This window comes from Carica papaya, chromosome 1 (assembly GCF_054855325.1).
Source record: "Carica papaya isolate Zhongbai chromosome 1, ASM5485532v1, whole genome shotgun sequence".
In the NCBI taxonomy this organism is placed as follows: domain Eukaryota; kingdom Viridiplantae; phylum Streptophyta; class Magnoliopsida; order Brassicales; family Caricaceae; genus Carica; species Carica papaya.
In genome coordinates this window covers 1492220-1510652 of record NC_142309.1, presented here as the reverse complement: position 1 = coordinate 1510652, position 18433 = coordinate 1492220, and the positions used below count along the sequence as shown (strand labels likewise).

General features: G+C 31.9%; 2 protein-coding genes across 3 annotated transcripts; one reads left to right on the top strand and one right to left on the bottom strand.

The window, feature by feature from the left end:
* Positions 1-7445: 7445 nt before the first annotated feature.
* Positions 7446-10833, top strand: LOC110809768 (protein TIFY 7-like). The gene is made up of 7 exons (XM_022035690.2): positions 7446-7645; positions 8970-9148; positions 9249-9322; positions 9425-9503; positions 9723-9864; positions 9991-10048; positions 10506-10833. Exons 1-7 carry the CDS (start codon positions 7570-7572, stop codon positions 10606-10608), a joined length of 711 nt encoding a protein of 236 aa, XP_021891382.2. The 5' UTR covers positions 7446-7569; the 3' UTR covers positions 10609-10833.
* A 2910-nt stretch (positions 10834-13743) lies between these two features.
* On the bottom strand, positions 13744-16643 carry ARLA1A (ADP-ribosylation factor-like A1A). Of its 2 annotated transcripts, none has more exons than XM_022035715.2 (6): positions 16404-16643; positions 14977-15058; positions 14861-14893; positions 14647-14768; positions 14276-14437; positions 13744-14156 (listed from the first exon to the last, which is right to left on the bottom strand). In XM_022035715.2, the coding sequence occupies exons 1-6, from the start codon at positions 16439-16441 to the stop codon at positions 14039-14041; spliced, it is 555 nt and encodes a 184-aa protein (XP_021891407.1). In that variant the 5' UTR covers positions 16442-16643; the 3' UTR covers positions 13744-14038. The 2 variants fall into 2 exon arrangements, with proteins under 2 accessions (XP_021891407.1, XP_088069062.1); XM_088212936.1 differs by lacking the exon at positions 16404-16643 and adding an exon at positions 15967-16293.
* Between the last annotated feature and the right edge of the window lie 1790 nt (positions 16644-18433).

Sequence of the window (18433 nt, the reverse complement as noted above, 5' to 3'; positions counted from 1 at the left end):
TTATAATATTAAGAAATATATTTTTAATCAATAAAAATAATACATTAATATTAGTAAATATATGTATAGATAAATTATTACATATTATTAAATATATTTTAAAATTTTCTTTCATATAAATATAAGTATATTTATATTAATATAATAAAATAATAAATATATGTTAATATGATCTATTTTTTTTTTAAAAAAAATATTTTTACCTTTATAAAAACGAATTTGCATTTATTCTTCAAAGAGGATGGATTGAATTCGAGTTTAGTTAAAAGTCGTAATGGACCCGTTGTGTTCTTATCTCTAATATTTTTTATAATATTGTATATTTATATAAAAAAAATATATAACTTTTTAAAATTCATTTATAACATGTTTGAATTAATTGAAATAGAGAGAAATAGTGACACGATGAATCGTTATTTCTTTTCTTTTTATTTACGAATTTCTAATTTTTTATTATTTATTTATTAATTAACTTGTTATTTTATTAATAAAAAATAATATTCACTATTTATTTTCAAATAATTATTTTCTTTTTTATAAAATAAAATATTTTAATTTTTTTTTCTTTTTTTTTCCCTATTTTTCAGTTTAAATATTACGATTTTTGTTTAAGAAATTTTTACTGGAAAAATAAAATATCTTTTTAAGAATTTCGAGAGTGCCGAACACGCGCTCAGATGGAAAGTGAAGTGACAGAAGAAAAAAAATAACAAGAAAAATCTGTCGGTGATTGATGCGGACAAGAGATACCGACGACTCCATCGGAGGGTCCACAATTTCCCATCACCTTTTCTGAAAAGATAAAACTAAAACCGGAAGTATTCAATCCATTTATTTATTTATTTAAATTAGATAATCAATCTAAAATGTATGTAAACAATTTTTGGATTTATTATCATATAATAAATCAAATGACAAAAAAAACCATAACTTATATAACTAAAAATTTGCTAATTATATTAAAAACTATTTATATATTAATAACTAAATGAATTTAACTAAAAAAATTATGTATTTGTTATTTAAAAATCTTATCAAAAAATTCCATTACCCTCCTAAAATTTTAAATTTAATGAATTTAACTATCAAATATTTATACTTGATTAAATTATTATTAAAAGTAGGTCTCAAGTTGTGCAAAATTTACTAAATATGATATGGTTTGAGAAAATAGCTTATTTGGGTCAATTGTATATGAGAGCATATAAGAATTTCTCTAAATGTAGTTTTAATTCGTCTTTATTTATTATGTGAAGTAGTCGGGATCCAAATATGCATTAATCACTAAAGATTTATATGTATGAATCAACTATTCCAACTTTCTATGTGTTTTTTTTAATATCAGAAAATTAAAGTATAAGATTCTGATTACCAATTTTAGTAAATCAAATTATTTTTTGACTCGTTAAATATGGTAAAACATACTTATAAAATATTTATTTTCTAAATTTATGACACCCCTAAACAGTTTCTACTATAAAATTATACACTATTCATTCTTCCACCCCAAACAAGATATTTATAATTCTCCAACCAAATCACATTTATCTATTAATTTAAAAAGAAATCACTTCTCGTACAATGAATAACTCTATAATCAAAGAAACTATTCAACTATCACCATACACATAGAAGTTCCAATATTATTCTAATGCTGTAAGTGTACTACTATGTCTCATCATGGTTGAGAACATCCTGCTACTTTTAAGCCCGGTGCTCCGTTGCTAAGTTCTCCATTTTCGGTTCTCGCCTCAAAACATAGAAAATGAGAGTAATGAGTATGTATAACCCAATAAGATTAAATTTGAAACTAAAACTAATGAATGATAATTAAATGACCTCCCTCATTACTATCATTTTCCTTATTTCGATCATTCTGTTTTTCTCCCTCAGATAACTATTAAATAATAACACTATTCCCTCCTAATCCCACCTAACCCCCTTTCCGTTAGCCCCTCGTTCGCACTCTACCCCCTTTGTTTTAACTACAACACTTTACCAACTCGACACTATTTCGGTAATCTTTACGCTACACCCATACCCTTCTTAATCAACCCCACCTTTATCATATCTCTCATGTAAAGGTCTGGAATTTAAAAAGAAATAAATCATAAATTAAATGCGGAAGCAAAATGATAGAGTTAGGATTTATATTCCTTACACAATAATTTAAAATACCCAATAGGGCTACGGAAATGATCATTCTAAAAGAACAAACGAAAAATTAAAGAAATAAATAAAAAATAAATTATTAGACATCTTACGACGACCTTCACTAGCTTTTGAAGGGAGTCCGGATGATGAATTATTCACAACTCCCTTATTGATCGGGATCTGGATCTTGGTCCTCTTGATCTGAAATGGTAAATGAAAGAGTAAACTATACTAATCCAATAAGAATATCATACTACTCACCGATACAAAAATGAAGGTTGGTAAAAATCATAAAAACAACCAATTGAGCTTTTAATTTAAATAAATTCATTTGTTATAAATAAAATCATTTATTGCATACTTACTGTAGCAAGATTTTTAAAATCGACCTATAAAGATAATAATACAGACAACATCATAATGTCATATTCAAATGGCTAGAACAATAACTTTTCCTTTTTTTTTTTGCTTACTAGTATCCCTAGGGCTTCATAGGAATGTCCCACTACGCGTGAACCCATATCAAATCTTGTCAACTAACCGACCGTCGCCATACTCCATCCAGTATGAGCGCCAAAAGTACTATCCCTCAATATCATGTCCGATATGAGAGTGAATCGAGTCGTCCCCATGCTCACTAAGGTATGAGTGCTAAAGATACCATTCCTCGATACTCCGTCTAGTATGAGGTAACGTTCACAATAGGGTTCCCTATGTACCCGATTCGTCCATTATCTCCTACGATATCCAGTAAGATAACTATTCACTCATTCACTTAACCAATTAATTTTTCGTGTACATTTTAATTTTCAACTTCACAATTTAACCGTAAATCACGTAAGACAAGCAATACATGCATCAAGGTAACACAATTAAATCATGTTACCAATTTCAATCTATTATCATGCATTTAAAACTGTAAAATAAAACAATTAGTTAAAACATGACCAACAGTAATAAATAACCGGTTCTGCCTCTATTAGTAACCTTTAATTAATTCTCGAAAATTTTTAAATTACGTAAAATACCGTATTATTGATAATTAAACTTTAATTTTATAACAGGAAATAAGGTGAGAGATTCTTACCCGAATCAGTGTCTAAAACATTGAACTTCTACTACGCCTACTAGGGGTCTCTAGGTTTCTTAAATTTTTATACAGAGATTAAAACACGCTTTACGTACTTAAAAATACCTAAAAATCTAAAATTAGTGTTAAAAACCCTTTTATGGACAATTTTGGGGTTCCACATGGTGACACTGTTGTGCTCTGGTGACGGCACAGCCACCCATGGCAGCAATTTGCCTCAGTCTAGGCGTTTTCGGTCAATTTTAGCCTTTTTGGCCGGTTTTATACCCATCCATGCGAGAAAACACATTAGGGGGTCTCAGTTGGCCCAAAAAAATCAAAAAATAGAAACCTATCGATAGTGAAATTTTTTGGTGTGGCGGCTCTGCCGGCTCACCTTCGTGGCTAGATATTTTCCTTCGATTAACCTATAGAAAACAGAACGGTGAACATAACTGTGAAAAAATCACACAAAATGAGAATCGGAAAGGGACTCATCGGAGGCAGTTGCAATTTTTTACCTGTGGCAGCGCTGTCGGACTTTGCTCGTAGTTTTCAGCTCACCCACCATTTATTTTGCTCTGATATGGCCATATGGGGTGTTCGAAATCGAATTATGAGCATAGGAGAGAATTTTTACCTTTTTTTGTGATCGAAAGTGGCTTCAGTGCGCAAGAGGCTGTAATGCCCAAAACTGAAAAGAAGATAAAGACATGAATTGCATACGGAAGCAAAACAATAGAGTTTAGGGTTTACATTTCTTACACAATAATTTATAATGTCCAATAAGATTACATGAATGTCTATTCTAAATAAACAAAAGAAAATCAAAGAAATAAACGAAAGATAAACAACTAACATCTTAGAACGACCTTCACTAACTTTTGAAGGAGTTTAGGTGGTGAACTATTCATAACTCTCTTATTGATCGAGATCTGCGTTTTGGTCATCTTGATATGAAATAGTTAATGAAGTGGTGAGCTACACTAGTTTAGTAAGAATATCACACTACTTACTGATATATAAAATGAATGGTGGTAAAAATCATAAAAACAATCAATTGAGCTCTTAATTTAAGTAAATTCATTTATCATACGTAAAACCATTTATTGCATACTTACTGTTGCGAGATTTCTAAAACTGATCTATAGAGACAATAGGTCAACAACATCATAATATCATATTTAAGTAAGTAAGAATAACAATTTTTCCTTTTTATTTGCCTATTAGTACCCATAAGAGTCCATAGGGATGTTCCACTACGCGTGAACTAACATCCAACCTTGTAAACTAATCGGTCGTCCCCATACCCCGTCTGGTATGAGCACCAAAAATACTATCCCTCAATACTCCGTCCGGTGTAAGGGTGAAACGGGCCGTCCTCATACCCCGTCCTGTATGAGCGCCAAAAATACTAATTCTCGATACCCCGTTCGGTATGAAGCGACGTTCACGGTAGGGTTTCTTATGTCCCCAGTGCATCCACCATCTCTCAAGATATTTAGTAAGGTTACCATTCATTCATTTACTTAACCAATCAATTTTATGTTTATCTTTAATTTTCAGTTTCACAATTTAACCTTAAATCAACGCAAGACAAATAATACGTGCATTAAGAAAATACAACTGAATCATTTTACCGGTATGAATTAAATAATCGGTTAAATATAATAAAAATAATAAATAACCAGTTCTGTCTTCATTAATAATCTATAATTAATTCTCAAGACTTTCTAAATTACACAAAATACCGTATTATTGATAATTAGACTTCAATTCCATAACAAAGAATAAGGTGATGGATTCCTACCCGAATTAGTGTTTGAAATACTAAACATTCTACTGCGCATACTGGCGGTCCCCGAATTTTTTAAATTTTCCTGCATAGGTAAAAACACGCTTCACATACCTAAAAATACCCTAAAAAACCTAAAATCGATGCTAAAAATCTTTTCCAGCTAATTTTGGAATTTCGACATGGCAACATCGCTGAGCTCCCACGACGGCACTGCTACCCGCAATGGTGGTTTGCCTTGGATTGGCCATTTTTGGCTAGTTTTGGTCGGTTTCAGCCAGTATTATACCTATCTCTGCAAAAAATACGTTAAAGGGCATCGATTGACCGAACAAAGTCGAAAACCAAAGATTTACCGATGACAAGATTTTTCGATTCGGCGGCTCAGCTGGCTCACCTTCACGGTTGGACTTTTTTTTTGTCAACTTATAGAAAATAGAATGATGAACACAATGGTGGAAAAATCGCATGAAATGAGAAACGGAAAGGGGCTCATCGGAGGTGATTTTTAGTTTTTCCTGCTGCGGTGCCGTCGGGCTTTACTCATAGTTTTCAGCTCATCCGCCGTTTTTTTTACTCCAATTTGGCCATGGAGAGTGTTTAAAATTAAATTTCGAGTGAATAGGAGAACTTTTACCTTTTTTGGTAGTCGAATGTGGCTTTGACACGACGGCGGGTGGCGGTCGGCTCCCTTCTCCGGCGAATGATTTTTCTTCTCCGGTGGGGGGCTGGTGGCTAAGGTTTAGGCAGGTTTTAGCTGATTTTGCATTAAAACTTGCGAAAAACCAAATTAAAGGGTCTTTGTTTGCCTAAAAAGGTAAAAACTGAAACCCTATCGGGTCTTCGGATATGGTGGCTATACCATTCCTCCTTTGCAGTCGAGGTGTTTCCTCAGCTAACCTACATCAAAATGAAACGAGGAACACAATAATAAAAAAATTATGGGATGTTGAAAACGGGAAGAGGCTCATTGGAGGGAGTTTTATATTTCAGCCGCAGCAGCTCGGCCGGGCTTCCCTTGTATTTTCCAACTCAGTCGTCGGCTTTTCAGCTCTGATATAGGCATAGAGAGATTCGGGATTAAATTCTGAACAGATGAGAGGAAAATTTTACTTTTTTGGCATCGGTGCTAGCTCTAGTACGGTGACGACGGTGGCTGATCTCCTTCTACGGCATCTGGTTCCCTTCCCGACTACCCTTCTTCTTCTTCTCCAGTCACCCATCTGTCGGCTAGGGTTTTAGTTTCCTGTGAAGAAAAGTTTAAATACTCATATCCATTTGATCCAGACCGTCCGTTCGAGTCGACATGGAGTGAGGAGAACCGTCCGATCATTGCATGTTTAGGCCGATCATGTGTGCGAACAGATCTGAACTGTTCATGCGTGCGGGATGCAATTTGGACCGTTGAATCGCCCAGGCACGCAGATCGCCCGTGTAGAACCAATGTCAGCGTGTCTGTCACATGACGCATTCTGACTCGGCGTTGCTGCTGACGTGGCCGTCTCACATGGTCGAATTTTTTTTTTTTTTTTTTTGCAATTTTACCTCTTGTTTTAAATTTTTCTTTCAAAAGCATCTCATCTTATTCACAATTTCTCTTTTTTTTCTAAATTATATTCAATTTCATCCATAAATCTATTTTTCTCAAAAATTTTACAAAATTAAAATAGAATAAAAATTAAATTATTTTAGTATATTATTTTGTTAATTGTAAAATTACAACGGACCAAATATTCGGACCCGGGTGTTACAAAATTAATCAAAATATTTTAAATTAGAATGCTAATATTCATAAGAATAGAGATATTATTTCATATATAATAATTGGGAAGCCCGGTGTCCCAATTAAAAATAGAAATTTGAATACGACATTAATTTCACGTGCATGAATTTAATAAATCCTTCTGGACCACAAAAATTTTAAGATAAGAAGTGTAGGTGGGTCCCCCCACCCCCCACCCCTGGTGTATTGATTTATTTATTTATTGATCTCATCGTTAATTTACTGCTTAATATTTATAAAAATATTTTTATGACGAATTAAATAAACTTATTTAAAACTAATTAAAATACTATTAATTAAGGCTAATTTTTCATATAAAATATATTCATAAAATAATTAATTTTTATTTTGCATTTAAAAATTATTAATACAAATTAATAAATTACTCTTCAAAAGTTGATATTTATTATAATTTAATTTATAATATATTTTTTTTATTTATGTATTTTTCTCTTCTTTTAGTTTCCCACGTTTTATAAACAAAACATAAGCTATTTTACATGATTGGAGGAGAAAATAAGAAACACAAAAAGTTATATAAAAAATATATGTATATTTTTTTATAAAAAAAATATCAGCAGCTTCTGAGTTATCTTCACTTCACTACATCTATATATAATGAATCTATCTACCCTTTATAACCATATATATATAATATCTATATCTACATATACATACAGAAATTATTATAACCCTAAATTTTATTTGTATTACTAATCTTCTATATATAAATCCTGGAAAAGGGTTTGCGTTCTTGAGACTGCAATAATGGAGAGGGGCTTTCTCGGTTTGCAGTGGAAAGATTCATGTCATCAGAAAAACAAAAATGCATTCAATGATTCAGGTATGTATATATATAAATATATATATTATATGTATATACACTGTCTAGGACCTTTTGATCTTCTTTTCTTTTTTAGTTCTTTATATTTTATTATAAATTCTCTGTTCCTTTAACTAGCTCAAGTACAGTTCATCCTTCGTTTATATGCCTGCTGCTTCTCTCTCTCTCTCTCTCTCTCTGTGTCTTTCTGTGGATGTATGTATGTATGTATGTATGTATGTATGTATTTATGTATGTATGTGTATACATATTACTGTGGCTCGATGATTTGCTCTTCACCTCCATGTAAATGATGAATGGTTCGAGCTTATTTTGATGTTGAATTATATGTAATAGTTTCCAGCGAGTGTATTTTCTTGGAAAGTATAGTAAATATATATTTTCTTGGAAAGTATAATCATAGTAAATATTTTTTTTTTTGTTTTTGGATGAATTTTGTAAATAAGTTTTTTAATGAAAATTTATATTTATCAATGATTTATATTTTTTGTTGTTATTGTTGTATAAAATATATATGTATGTGGAAATATAAATTAATATATTATTAATTAAATTAATTTATTAAACATGTGAGAAGAATAATGTTATAAATTGGCAGACAAAAATAATTAAATTAATTATATAACATTAATATTTGTATGTTAATTGAATTGTATTAATTTTTTAAATTATATTAGTTAAATACATAATTTGAAACAAGTAAAATTAAAAAAAAAAATTAAAGAATAATATACAATATTAATATTAATTAAATTAATTATATATTACTTAAAAGTATATATGTAATTAAATTAATTAAATTGGTAAAAATAACCATGTAATTAATAAATTATACAAATAATTAACAATGCTTGATGATATTATTAATTATATATTATTTACATGTTTATTTCAAAAAAAAATTATATACTATTGACATGTATATATAATTAATAGTTATATAACAGTGTTTGATTATATGACTTACTGTGGTGCTAATACTTTCTAATTTTACACACACATATATATATATATAGATATAAGATATTCAACAATAATTTTACAATTTTGTTTTCTAAATCTGCAATATATATATATATATATATGTGTGTGTATATATTGCCTTTTACAGAAAAATAAAAGCCCAAATAACTTCAGTTTCCTTTCCCTCAACTTCCCAAATTTAATTTGTTCTTGGTTTGATCTTATGGTTAATTTGGGAAAAGCTTCAGACTGTACTCAAATGCTTATGTATGTATATATATGAGATTAGAGGTGACTTTAACTTGAAGCAACATCTATATATATATATATATATATTATGTCCATGCAACTATATATGCAGGGAGGCAGCTTGGTTTCTTGAAGGATTTGGCGTATACACTTACAAAACCTGCTAATAATTACCAAGAAGAAATAAGTTCAATTCAAAGAACACGTACAAGTCTTCATGACGCCATTAATTCTCCACCTTCCTCTTTCCCTCCTTTCGCTCTTCCTTCTCCACCTGTTCTAATTCCCAAGGTAATTCATTATTACTTCATACATACATCCATACATACATACGTATATACCCACATGTAAATACATGTGTAATATCTGTTTATTTTGTTTAATTATACAGAAGAAATCCACTTGGAACTTTCCATTCATGTTTGAATCAGTTCCATTACTGGGTACATCAAATAATGATTTAAGGTATATGGTTCATCACACTTTTCAATCTTGATGATTTAAGATATATGTATATATATATATATATATGTATATACATTCATGTACATGTTTACGTATATGCAGACCATCAAATTCAGGCGGTCAGTTGACAATATTTTATGCAAATGATGTGTATGTTTATGAAGATGTTACCCCTCACCAGGTTAGGTTAATTTTCTCTCTGTTCTTTCACCATGGATTGATTTGAAATTTACTTTTTTCTGGGTTTAAAAAATAAAATTACCTTAGGTAAAAAAAACTTTTATTTAATTAATTTTTATGCTTGAATTAATATTAATAAACACATTTTTCACGTGTAAATCAAATTTTTTAAGTTTTTAATTAAGATTTAATTAATAAAGAAGTTAGAAATTAAATTCAGGTGGAAGCAATTATGGAATTAGCCAACAGTGGTTCTGGGAAGAAGAAACAACCAGCTGAAAATGAAGAACATCAAACCAAAAAACAATGCCCTGATCCCAACCCAGCTGCTACCTCAAGATCGCAGCAGACTTCGAGAGCAAGTCAGTACTAACTACTATATATATATATATATGTAGTACAAATATTATGTGCATGACTGCGTATGTATGTATATGTATGTATATGTATATATGTTATAAATCTGAGACGTAATTTTACATATGCAGCTGTGCCTCAGGCTCGTAAGGCCACACTGGAACGTTTTCTACACAAGCGGAAGAACAGGTACATACGAGACATATATATACACATATATATATATATATGGTATATAACATCACGGTTCTTTTTTAATTGAGATTTTATAAATTAATTATAATTAATCATTATAATATATATTTGTACTTTCACGTTTCGATTATTTTATTGATTGCCAGCAGGTTATTACATCAGCTGCGATTATTATCTTTAATTTTCACTAATTAATCCAATATTAAATAAAAATTAAAGTGCATCATAACTTAAAATTCCATGAATTTCATGATGCTTAGAAATGATAAAAATTAAAGGGTAATTTTTTAAAAAAATTATAATTTACATGAAATTTTATTTATAAAATTAAATATTATATTCATAATTTTACACTACTTGGGTAATGCAGATCTATTGACATATAATATATATATATGTATATGTATACATATTAAGTAGAATTCATATATTGTTGGTGTGATTTCCACAGGTTGAACAAATGGGTGCCTTACAATTCCATGCAGAAGAAACCATCTCTCTGCTTCAATGTTGATATTGACTTGGAGTCCTTTCCAACACAGCATGAATGCTAAACTCCAATCAATTTATTTTTATCTTTTTAATATTATTATTTTAATAATAAATAAATATATATATACACATATGTGTGTGTGTATATATATATATATACATGAACTTTATTAAGGTTCAAGCCTCTTATGTCAAGTTCATTCTTGTTTTGAGTAAATTACATGAGTTCATTAAGCATAGGATTCTATGATCAAGATTACTTTACAATGTTAGGCAATGAATTTCAATTTCTAGTATATTTGACATTGGAATTTGTGAATTTTATTGAATATATAGGATACTAGTATTATTTGAAATTTGTGAATTATACGATCGAGATTACTTTTACACTGTTTGATATGATTCACATATTTATATTTTAATTAATCTATTTATTTCTTATTTAGTTTAATAATATCATATACATGATGAAGAATCATAAAAAGGGTTCAAAAATTATAAGTAGAGAAGTTATACCCTCCACGCTTAAGTGGAACAGCGCACTTTCGTTTGATTAGAGCTTCAGGGGTTCGTGTTTTACTTTACATTAAAGGGTCCACTCAAATTCGTCTGGATAAAACTTATTTCAATCTTCTAAGAAATGTTTTTTTTAGAGATAATAATATGAAAAATCTTAATAAATGCTACCTATATCATTGTCAATCAAAGTTAGTGGATCATTTCCATAACTATAATGCATGCCCTTTTTGTTTTCAACTTGACTAGGAAACCTATTTTGATTTCAAACAATTTGTGGCCCAAGCTTTTAGCATAATTGTGAACTAAATTAGGGAACTCTATTATATAATTCATAGACAAAGTGACGGTCTAAATATGGACACTTGTGATTATATATCACAAAGACTAAAACTCATTTGCAAGATAGGACTCTTAGGATCCAAAAATTCATCAAAGAAAGGAATTTTTCCTTCCTTAAAAGCCTTGAAGTTACATTGAGGGCCCAACTCATCGATCTCTTATATTGGGAAGAAGTGATTCGGTCCTTAAAAGTATATATTAGTACATATCCTTTACTAGCCATAAGATCAATAGACAGTATCTCGAGTTTTAAAGCATGTATGACATGCATAATCTGAGTGAGTTTAAATATCATAGTGTATAGTCGTAAACTCATCTAGAAGGCTGGTTCAAACTTAATATAGATGATTTCACTGAAGACAACCATGATGCAACTACTTGTGGTCTAATTAGAGATAGACAATGTTGTAATACCCGGAATTAATTTTAAAAAAATTTAAAATAATGTATAAAATATAATTTTTTAATTTATAAATTTTTATTTAATGTAAAAATTAAGAAAAATAGGTGAAAGATAAAATTGAAAATAATTTTGGAAAAAATGGGTGAAAATTTAGGTTATATGGGTGTTTTTAAAAGAAAAATCAGAAACTGATGGTAAAAACGTAATTTAAAAAAATATGTCACGTAAGACCGGCCAGTCAGCAGCTCCGACAAACCGGAGTGCGCCGCGTGACAAGGCACGCTGACGCGGTACCACATAGGAGGCCACGCTGGCAATCCACGTACCCACGATCGGACGATTTAGATTTGTTCCCACGTGTGTAGACGGTCCAGATCCATTCCCTCGTCAGACGCGATCGAACGGTCGTAATTAAACGCGATGAACGGTTTAAATTCATTCCCTTTTTAAATGCGATTGTACAGTCCAGATTAAATCGCAATGAATGGTCCATATTCATTTTCTATTTAAACGCGATCGGATGATCGATATCAAATACGATGAACGGTCCAGATTAAAGAGAGATAGATATAAATACCTCACTTCACATCGAACCCTAACCCTAGCCGTTAGCCCCCCGCCGGAGAAGAAGAATCAGTCGTCGGAGAAGGGAGTCGACTGCCGCCCCCCGCCGCGTCGGAGCCATCTCCGACTGCCAAAAAAAGTTAAAAAAATTTTATTCGCTCAAATTTTAATTTTGAACACCCCCATGACTAAATTAGACCAAAACGACCAATGGATGAGCTGAAAATCATGGGTAAAGTCCGGCGGTGCTGCGGCAGACAAAATAAAAAATCGCATCTAATGAGGTCCTTCCCAATTCCTGTTTCGTGTGATTTTTCTACCATTGTATTCACCATTCTGTTTCGCATAGGTTTATCGAAGAAAAATACCCAACCGCAAAGGTGAGCTTACAGAGCTGCCGTACCAAAAAATTCCACTGCCGATAAACTTTTGTTTTTCGATTTTTTTTCGGTCAACTGAGATCCTTTAACGTATTTTCTTGCAAGGATGAGTATAAAATCGGTCAAAACTGACCTAAAATGGCCAGTCCCAAGCATATTGTTGTCGCAACCGGCAGTGTCATTGTTAGAGCACGGCGGTGCCGCCGTGCAAGAATTTCGAAATTGGCTAGAAAATGTTTTTAACACCGATTTTCGATTTTTTGAGATATTTCTAGGCCCTTAAAGCATGTTTAACATCTGAAGAAAAATTCAGAAAATTCGGGACCGCCAGTAGATGCAGCTGAAAACTTAATGTTTCGGACATCGATTCGAGTAAGAATTCCTCACTCTATTTTTTATTATGGAATTAAAGTCTAAATATAAATAATATAATAATTTATTATATCATTTTAGCTTTTTCTATTCTATATAAAATCATTAATATCATATCATTATATAAATTTTTAATTTTAAACTTGTAAAATGCACTTCACAAACAAATAATTTCATTCACCTAAAAAAAAAGTGCATTATGGAACACAATTTTAACATAATCATTTACTCAATTCCATTATTTCATACAGAGCACAATGCAACAATATTGAACATTGTTAAAAACATGAATAGAAATTAGGAAAGTTGAACCATAAATATGTACGTCGGCGTGAAAGCGAGAATAGTGAAATGATCTTAAACTCCCACAAAAATCAATAAATGATAATTGAGTAGCAAACAATTTAAACAGAAATCAAGTAAAATCACGTTGCATTCGATAGTCGAGAAATTAACTTTATAAGAGATTTTCGGATATCCCGGTTGCTTATGGTCCAAGGGTAATAATGCTCATGGGTGACCCTAGCTCATTTATTTGCATTTATCATGCACTAAAATCGTCTAGCAAAAGCAGCATAGGAAACATATTCAATCTTAACAAAGTACAGAATCGAACAGGATGATCACAAGCATAAGGTACACTGCTATAATCCTTGAGATAAACCCGAAAAAGTTTTAAGTTTATTCGGCTGTTTGTGACAAACTGAAACAATGAAAGAACAAAAGGAAGTACATATAACAATACATGACAAACAAGCCTCAAGAGTTCCATTTCTTTAGGAAACACTTTTTAATGATACAGATGAAGCCAAATGAGAGAGAGATAAAGAAACTCCCGGGGGGGTAGAACTGCCATGTTCCCCACTTCATCTTTCGTAAGCAAAGATAAAATTTTGTGTAAGGTTGAACCATTGCTTATTTGGCAGATTTTGAGTGTTTGATAAGCCAATCAATAACGACATCTATGTTTATAGAATCCTTACACGAGATCATATAACAGCACACTTCTCTATCAGTGATTGTGTCGAGGCCACTGTAAACCAACCAAGAAAACACACACATGCTTCTAAGATATTTGACAGTGGGGAAAGGAATTTGTTTCGATGGTAACATGTAAATTTAATAAAACCAATTGTAAGGGCTGGAACTTACAGCTGATCCACCAAAGCTTGCTTGGAAATAGCTTCCGATTTGTCAATTTTGTTGCCCAGAACGAGCACGGGGATTCCGGTTAATGAAGGTTTTGTCAGAAGATCATGCAACTCACTTCGAGATATGGGAACACTATCTCGATCAGCAGCATCAATAACATACCTGCCTTGTATTCATCAAAAGGTTAACAACAAACCGATCAAATTTCAAATATGCTCAACATTGAAAATTCTTGACCCACCTGAAAAAGGCACCGGCTTTTTTATAATGAATGAAAACCAAAAGACTGACATGATTTCGGTTAGAGGAAAAGTTAACATTTTGATTAAAAAGAGGAGAAATTTAAGATTTAACAGGACTGAGGGCATTACACAATTGCAGAGACACCACGACAGTAACGCTCCCACATTGTACGAAACCTCCTTTGCCCTCCTAGATCCCAAAGCTTTATTGTGACGTTCCCTTTTGTAACTTTCCGCATATTGAACCCAACCTGGTTTCCAGAAAATAAAGAATCCTTGCAACAACCTTCTCAAATCATAATAAAATTAGAACTTGGAGGTTGTTGAAGTATGAGATACCTACAGTTGGAATCATGTCCTCACTGTAGCCTCCTGTCTGGAAAATACAAACACAAATATGATTCAGACAATGCTGCTATATAGATTCTAAGTGAATATTATAAAGGGTGTTTTACTCACAGCAATTGCATTAACGAGAGATGTCTTCCCAGCATTTTGGAGACCCACAAGGGAAAGTTCCATTTCCTGTTTAAAGAACAAGCTGACATACGAGCACGAGTAAGAAGCAGAAAGATTTCATAGCTTCGTAAGTGATTGCACAACTCTAATAACTCAAATTTCACATTTTTATTCTCAACTTCATAAAGCAAAGATACTTCTTGAAAAAACTAATGATAAACACAGAGTCAGGAGGATACAAAGTTATATGAACATATATACATATATATATATATGATTGATATATCTAGGAGAGCAGCTAGGATAAAGGAACATATAGGTGCAAACTGCAGATGTAATTCCATGCAACTCGGAAAATTTATAGAGAACATATATTTTTACGATAAAAATACAGACTCTTTGTCGAAAAGAAACTACCAGTAAAGTTAAAATTACACTAGTTACTTGGATAGAAATCTTGTGCTTACATACTCTAGGTATTTCTATTGTTAAAATCATATAATTGATCCATCATAGTGATGAGTCTCTACAGAAAACCTGATCCTTTTTGTCTAATTCATATACAATTAACAAAAAAAATGAAAAATAACATCCATAAATTCACAAAGTAGTATCAATATTTCCGGAGATGATCTTGTGTAAAAGAAGCATCTAAATAAAGAGAAAGAAAACAAATCTTGGGCCTCAATGGCTCCCCTAATCTTCTATGCTGGGGGAATCACAGGAAAACGCCTTGTGTATTCCCACCTTGGTATTATGCACAAATCTCCATTAACTTACAGACAAGATTAACAAACATCTTTGCAAGAAAGATGGTCTTTTGCCATTTGAATAAATATTTTTCTTGAATAGGATTTAAATCATTGTGTTGAGGGTTAAATGAAAAAAGAACTAGATACTGGAAAGAAAACAAGTAGGAAAACATCATATGATTAGGGGAATCCAGAAACATGAGGAAAAAGCCAAGAATTAGCTCGGAATTTTCAATACCATGAACTCGAAATCACGGGTACCATCCTTCAAGATTACCTTTAGCCTCCGTTACACCCAAATTGTGAACACATGAAAATCTTCCAGACTTATTAAAGAAAAAGCAAAAAAACAGTAAACTGACAAGGAAAGTCGAGAGCTATCATTCAAAAAACTCTAGTTCGACTTCAAAGTCTCGTTCTTCTGAACATATAAAAAATTAAGAACCACCTGTGTAACATAGCACGATCTAATAAAAAATTCTTGCCTTTAAAACTGTAAAAAAAATTTAAGCAGTCCAATTTTCTTGTTCTCCTGTCAAAATTAAGTACTGGGTATACTTGAAATCTCGAAAAGCAAGTAACCAACATACATAAACAAAATATTGAAGTTGGAAAAATTGAAAAGCTGAAGAAAAAATTGGGAGCAGAGAGTTGAAAAGAGGAAAAGAGGGTTACCTCCGGAGCCAATCAAGAAGGTACTCCCAGAAACCCATGTGGAGAAACTGAGAGAAATGTGAGTGAAGATTTTGGAAACCCTAACTTTCTCGAGGGATAGAAACAAACAAGAAACAGAGGGAAAGTATAGGAAACGAAACTTCGCCAAGCCGAAAGGTGTCTTCTCTTTGTCCGTTTTCTGGTACTTTGTCTTTTTAACAGCTCGGTGCTTGCCCTGCCCCTACTCCCACTAGTTTCCTTAAAACACATCTTAAAATATTATTCAGTTTTTGTTAATAAGGTTCAGAAAATAAAATTTGATACTTATTAAATATATCAAAATATTATTACATATAATTCTAACAATGTTTAATATATTATATTGTTTTGTCTTTTAACAAATAATAATAATATTACTTGATATTATAAATTTATTTTCCTAATTCGATGATGGGATAGTTAGAATTTACATTTAGAAGTAAAAGCTACCATTATATCATAAGATAGAGAATAATTTTTTTCTCATATAGAATAGGAGGAACGAGTTTTTTCATAGTAATAAGGATAACTTCACGACTCTGTCTACATTTGCGATCATTAAATTAGCTTTGGTCAGAGTATAAGGATTTTGAGATTATTTAGACTACTTATTTTACAGATTAATTTAAGTTTAAGATGGATTAGTTGACTTACAGTGACCCTGACAACGCTACAGCTAACGAATTTATTCGTAAAACCAAAAGTATTTGAATGGTTGGTTTTACGCGCCACATGGGGCACAATTTTCCAATGGATGTTGAGGTTGTTAGGCTCTGGAAGACCTCAAGCTTGCGTGGGATATAGGGATTATGAAGTTTATCCTCGAAGTTGATTCTCTCTATTTTATGCAAGCCCTCAAAATAAGGGACGTACTTGAATTTTCTACCTCAAATTATGAGACTTAGTTTAGTGATTAATTGAACAAAGATCGTAAAATTCAAATAATTCATGTGCGAATTATATTTTATTAGATAGATGTACCATCTCCTTGAGAGTACTGTTTGGCTTATGAACCGTTGGAAGTTCTTAAACTCTTTATTATTATTTTTATTTGAATTATTATAATCCTGTAATATTCGGGCCCAAAATTTAGTTCGTGATTAATTTTAATATTAAAAAATATTAATTTAATGTGAAATTATAGAAAAAAATAGGTTGAGAATGAAATTGAAAACAATTTTAGAGAAAAATGGGTGAAAATTTAGGTTCGGATGATGTTTTTAAAAGAAATATCAAAAATTGGGGGTCATAACGCAATTAAAAAAAATTTTGTCACGTAGGACCACCTAATCAGCAGCCTCGACGAACCAGAGTGCGTTGCGTGGCAAGGACGCTGGCGATCTGCGTGCCCTGCGATCGGATGACTCAAAAGCATTTTCGTGCGGGTGGACGGTTCGGATCTGTTCTTTCCTCAAATGCGATCGGACGGTCGTGATCAAATACGATGAATGACCCAAATTCGTTTTCTCTTTAAATGCAATTGGACGGTCGAGATCAAATCACGATGAACGGTCTAGATTAATTTCTTATTTAAACGTGATTGGACGGTCGATATCAAACGCGATGAACAGTCCAAATTAATGCGAGACGGGTATAAATATTTTGTATGACACTGAAACTAAACCCGAGCTGCCAGAGAAGAAGAACCAGTCGCCGGAGAAGAGAACCGACCGCTGACCGTCACCGTGCCGGTGCCAAAAAAGGTTGACTAAAGAAAAACATTCAACCACGAAGGTGAGCCGGCAGAGTTGTTGCACTGAAAAATTTCACCATCGATAAGTTTCTATTTTTTTATTTTTTTCAACCAATCAATGAACCCTAACGTGTTTTTTTTTTTACAGGGATATGTATAAAACTAACTGAAATCGGCTAAAATCGGCCGAAAACGGCCAGACCGAGGTAAACCACCATCGCTAGTGATGGTGCTGTCGCCGGACCACGGCGATGCTGTAGTACCGAAACCCTGAAATTGGCCGAAAATGGTTTTTTTTTACCAATTTTGAATTTATATG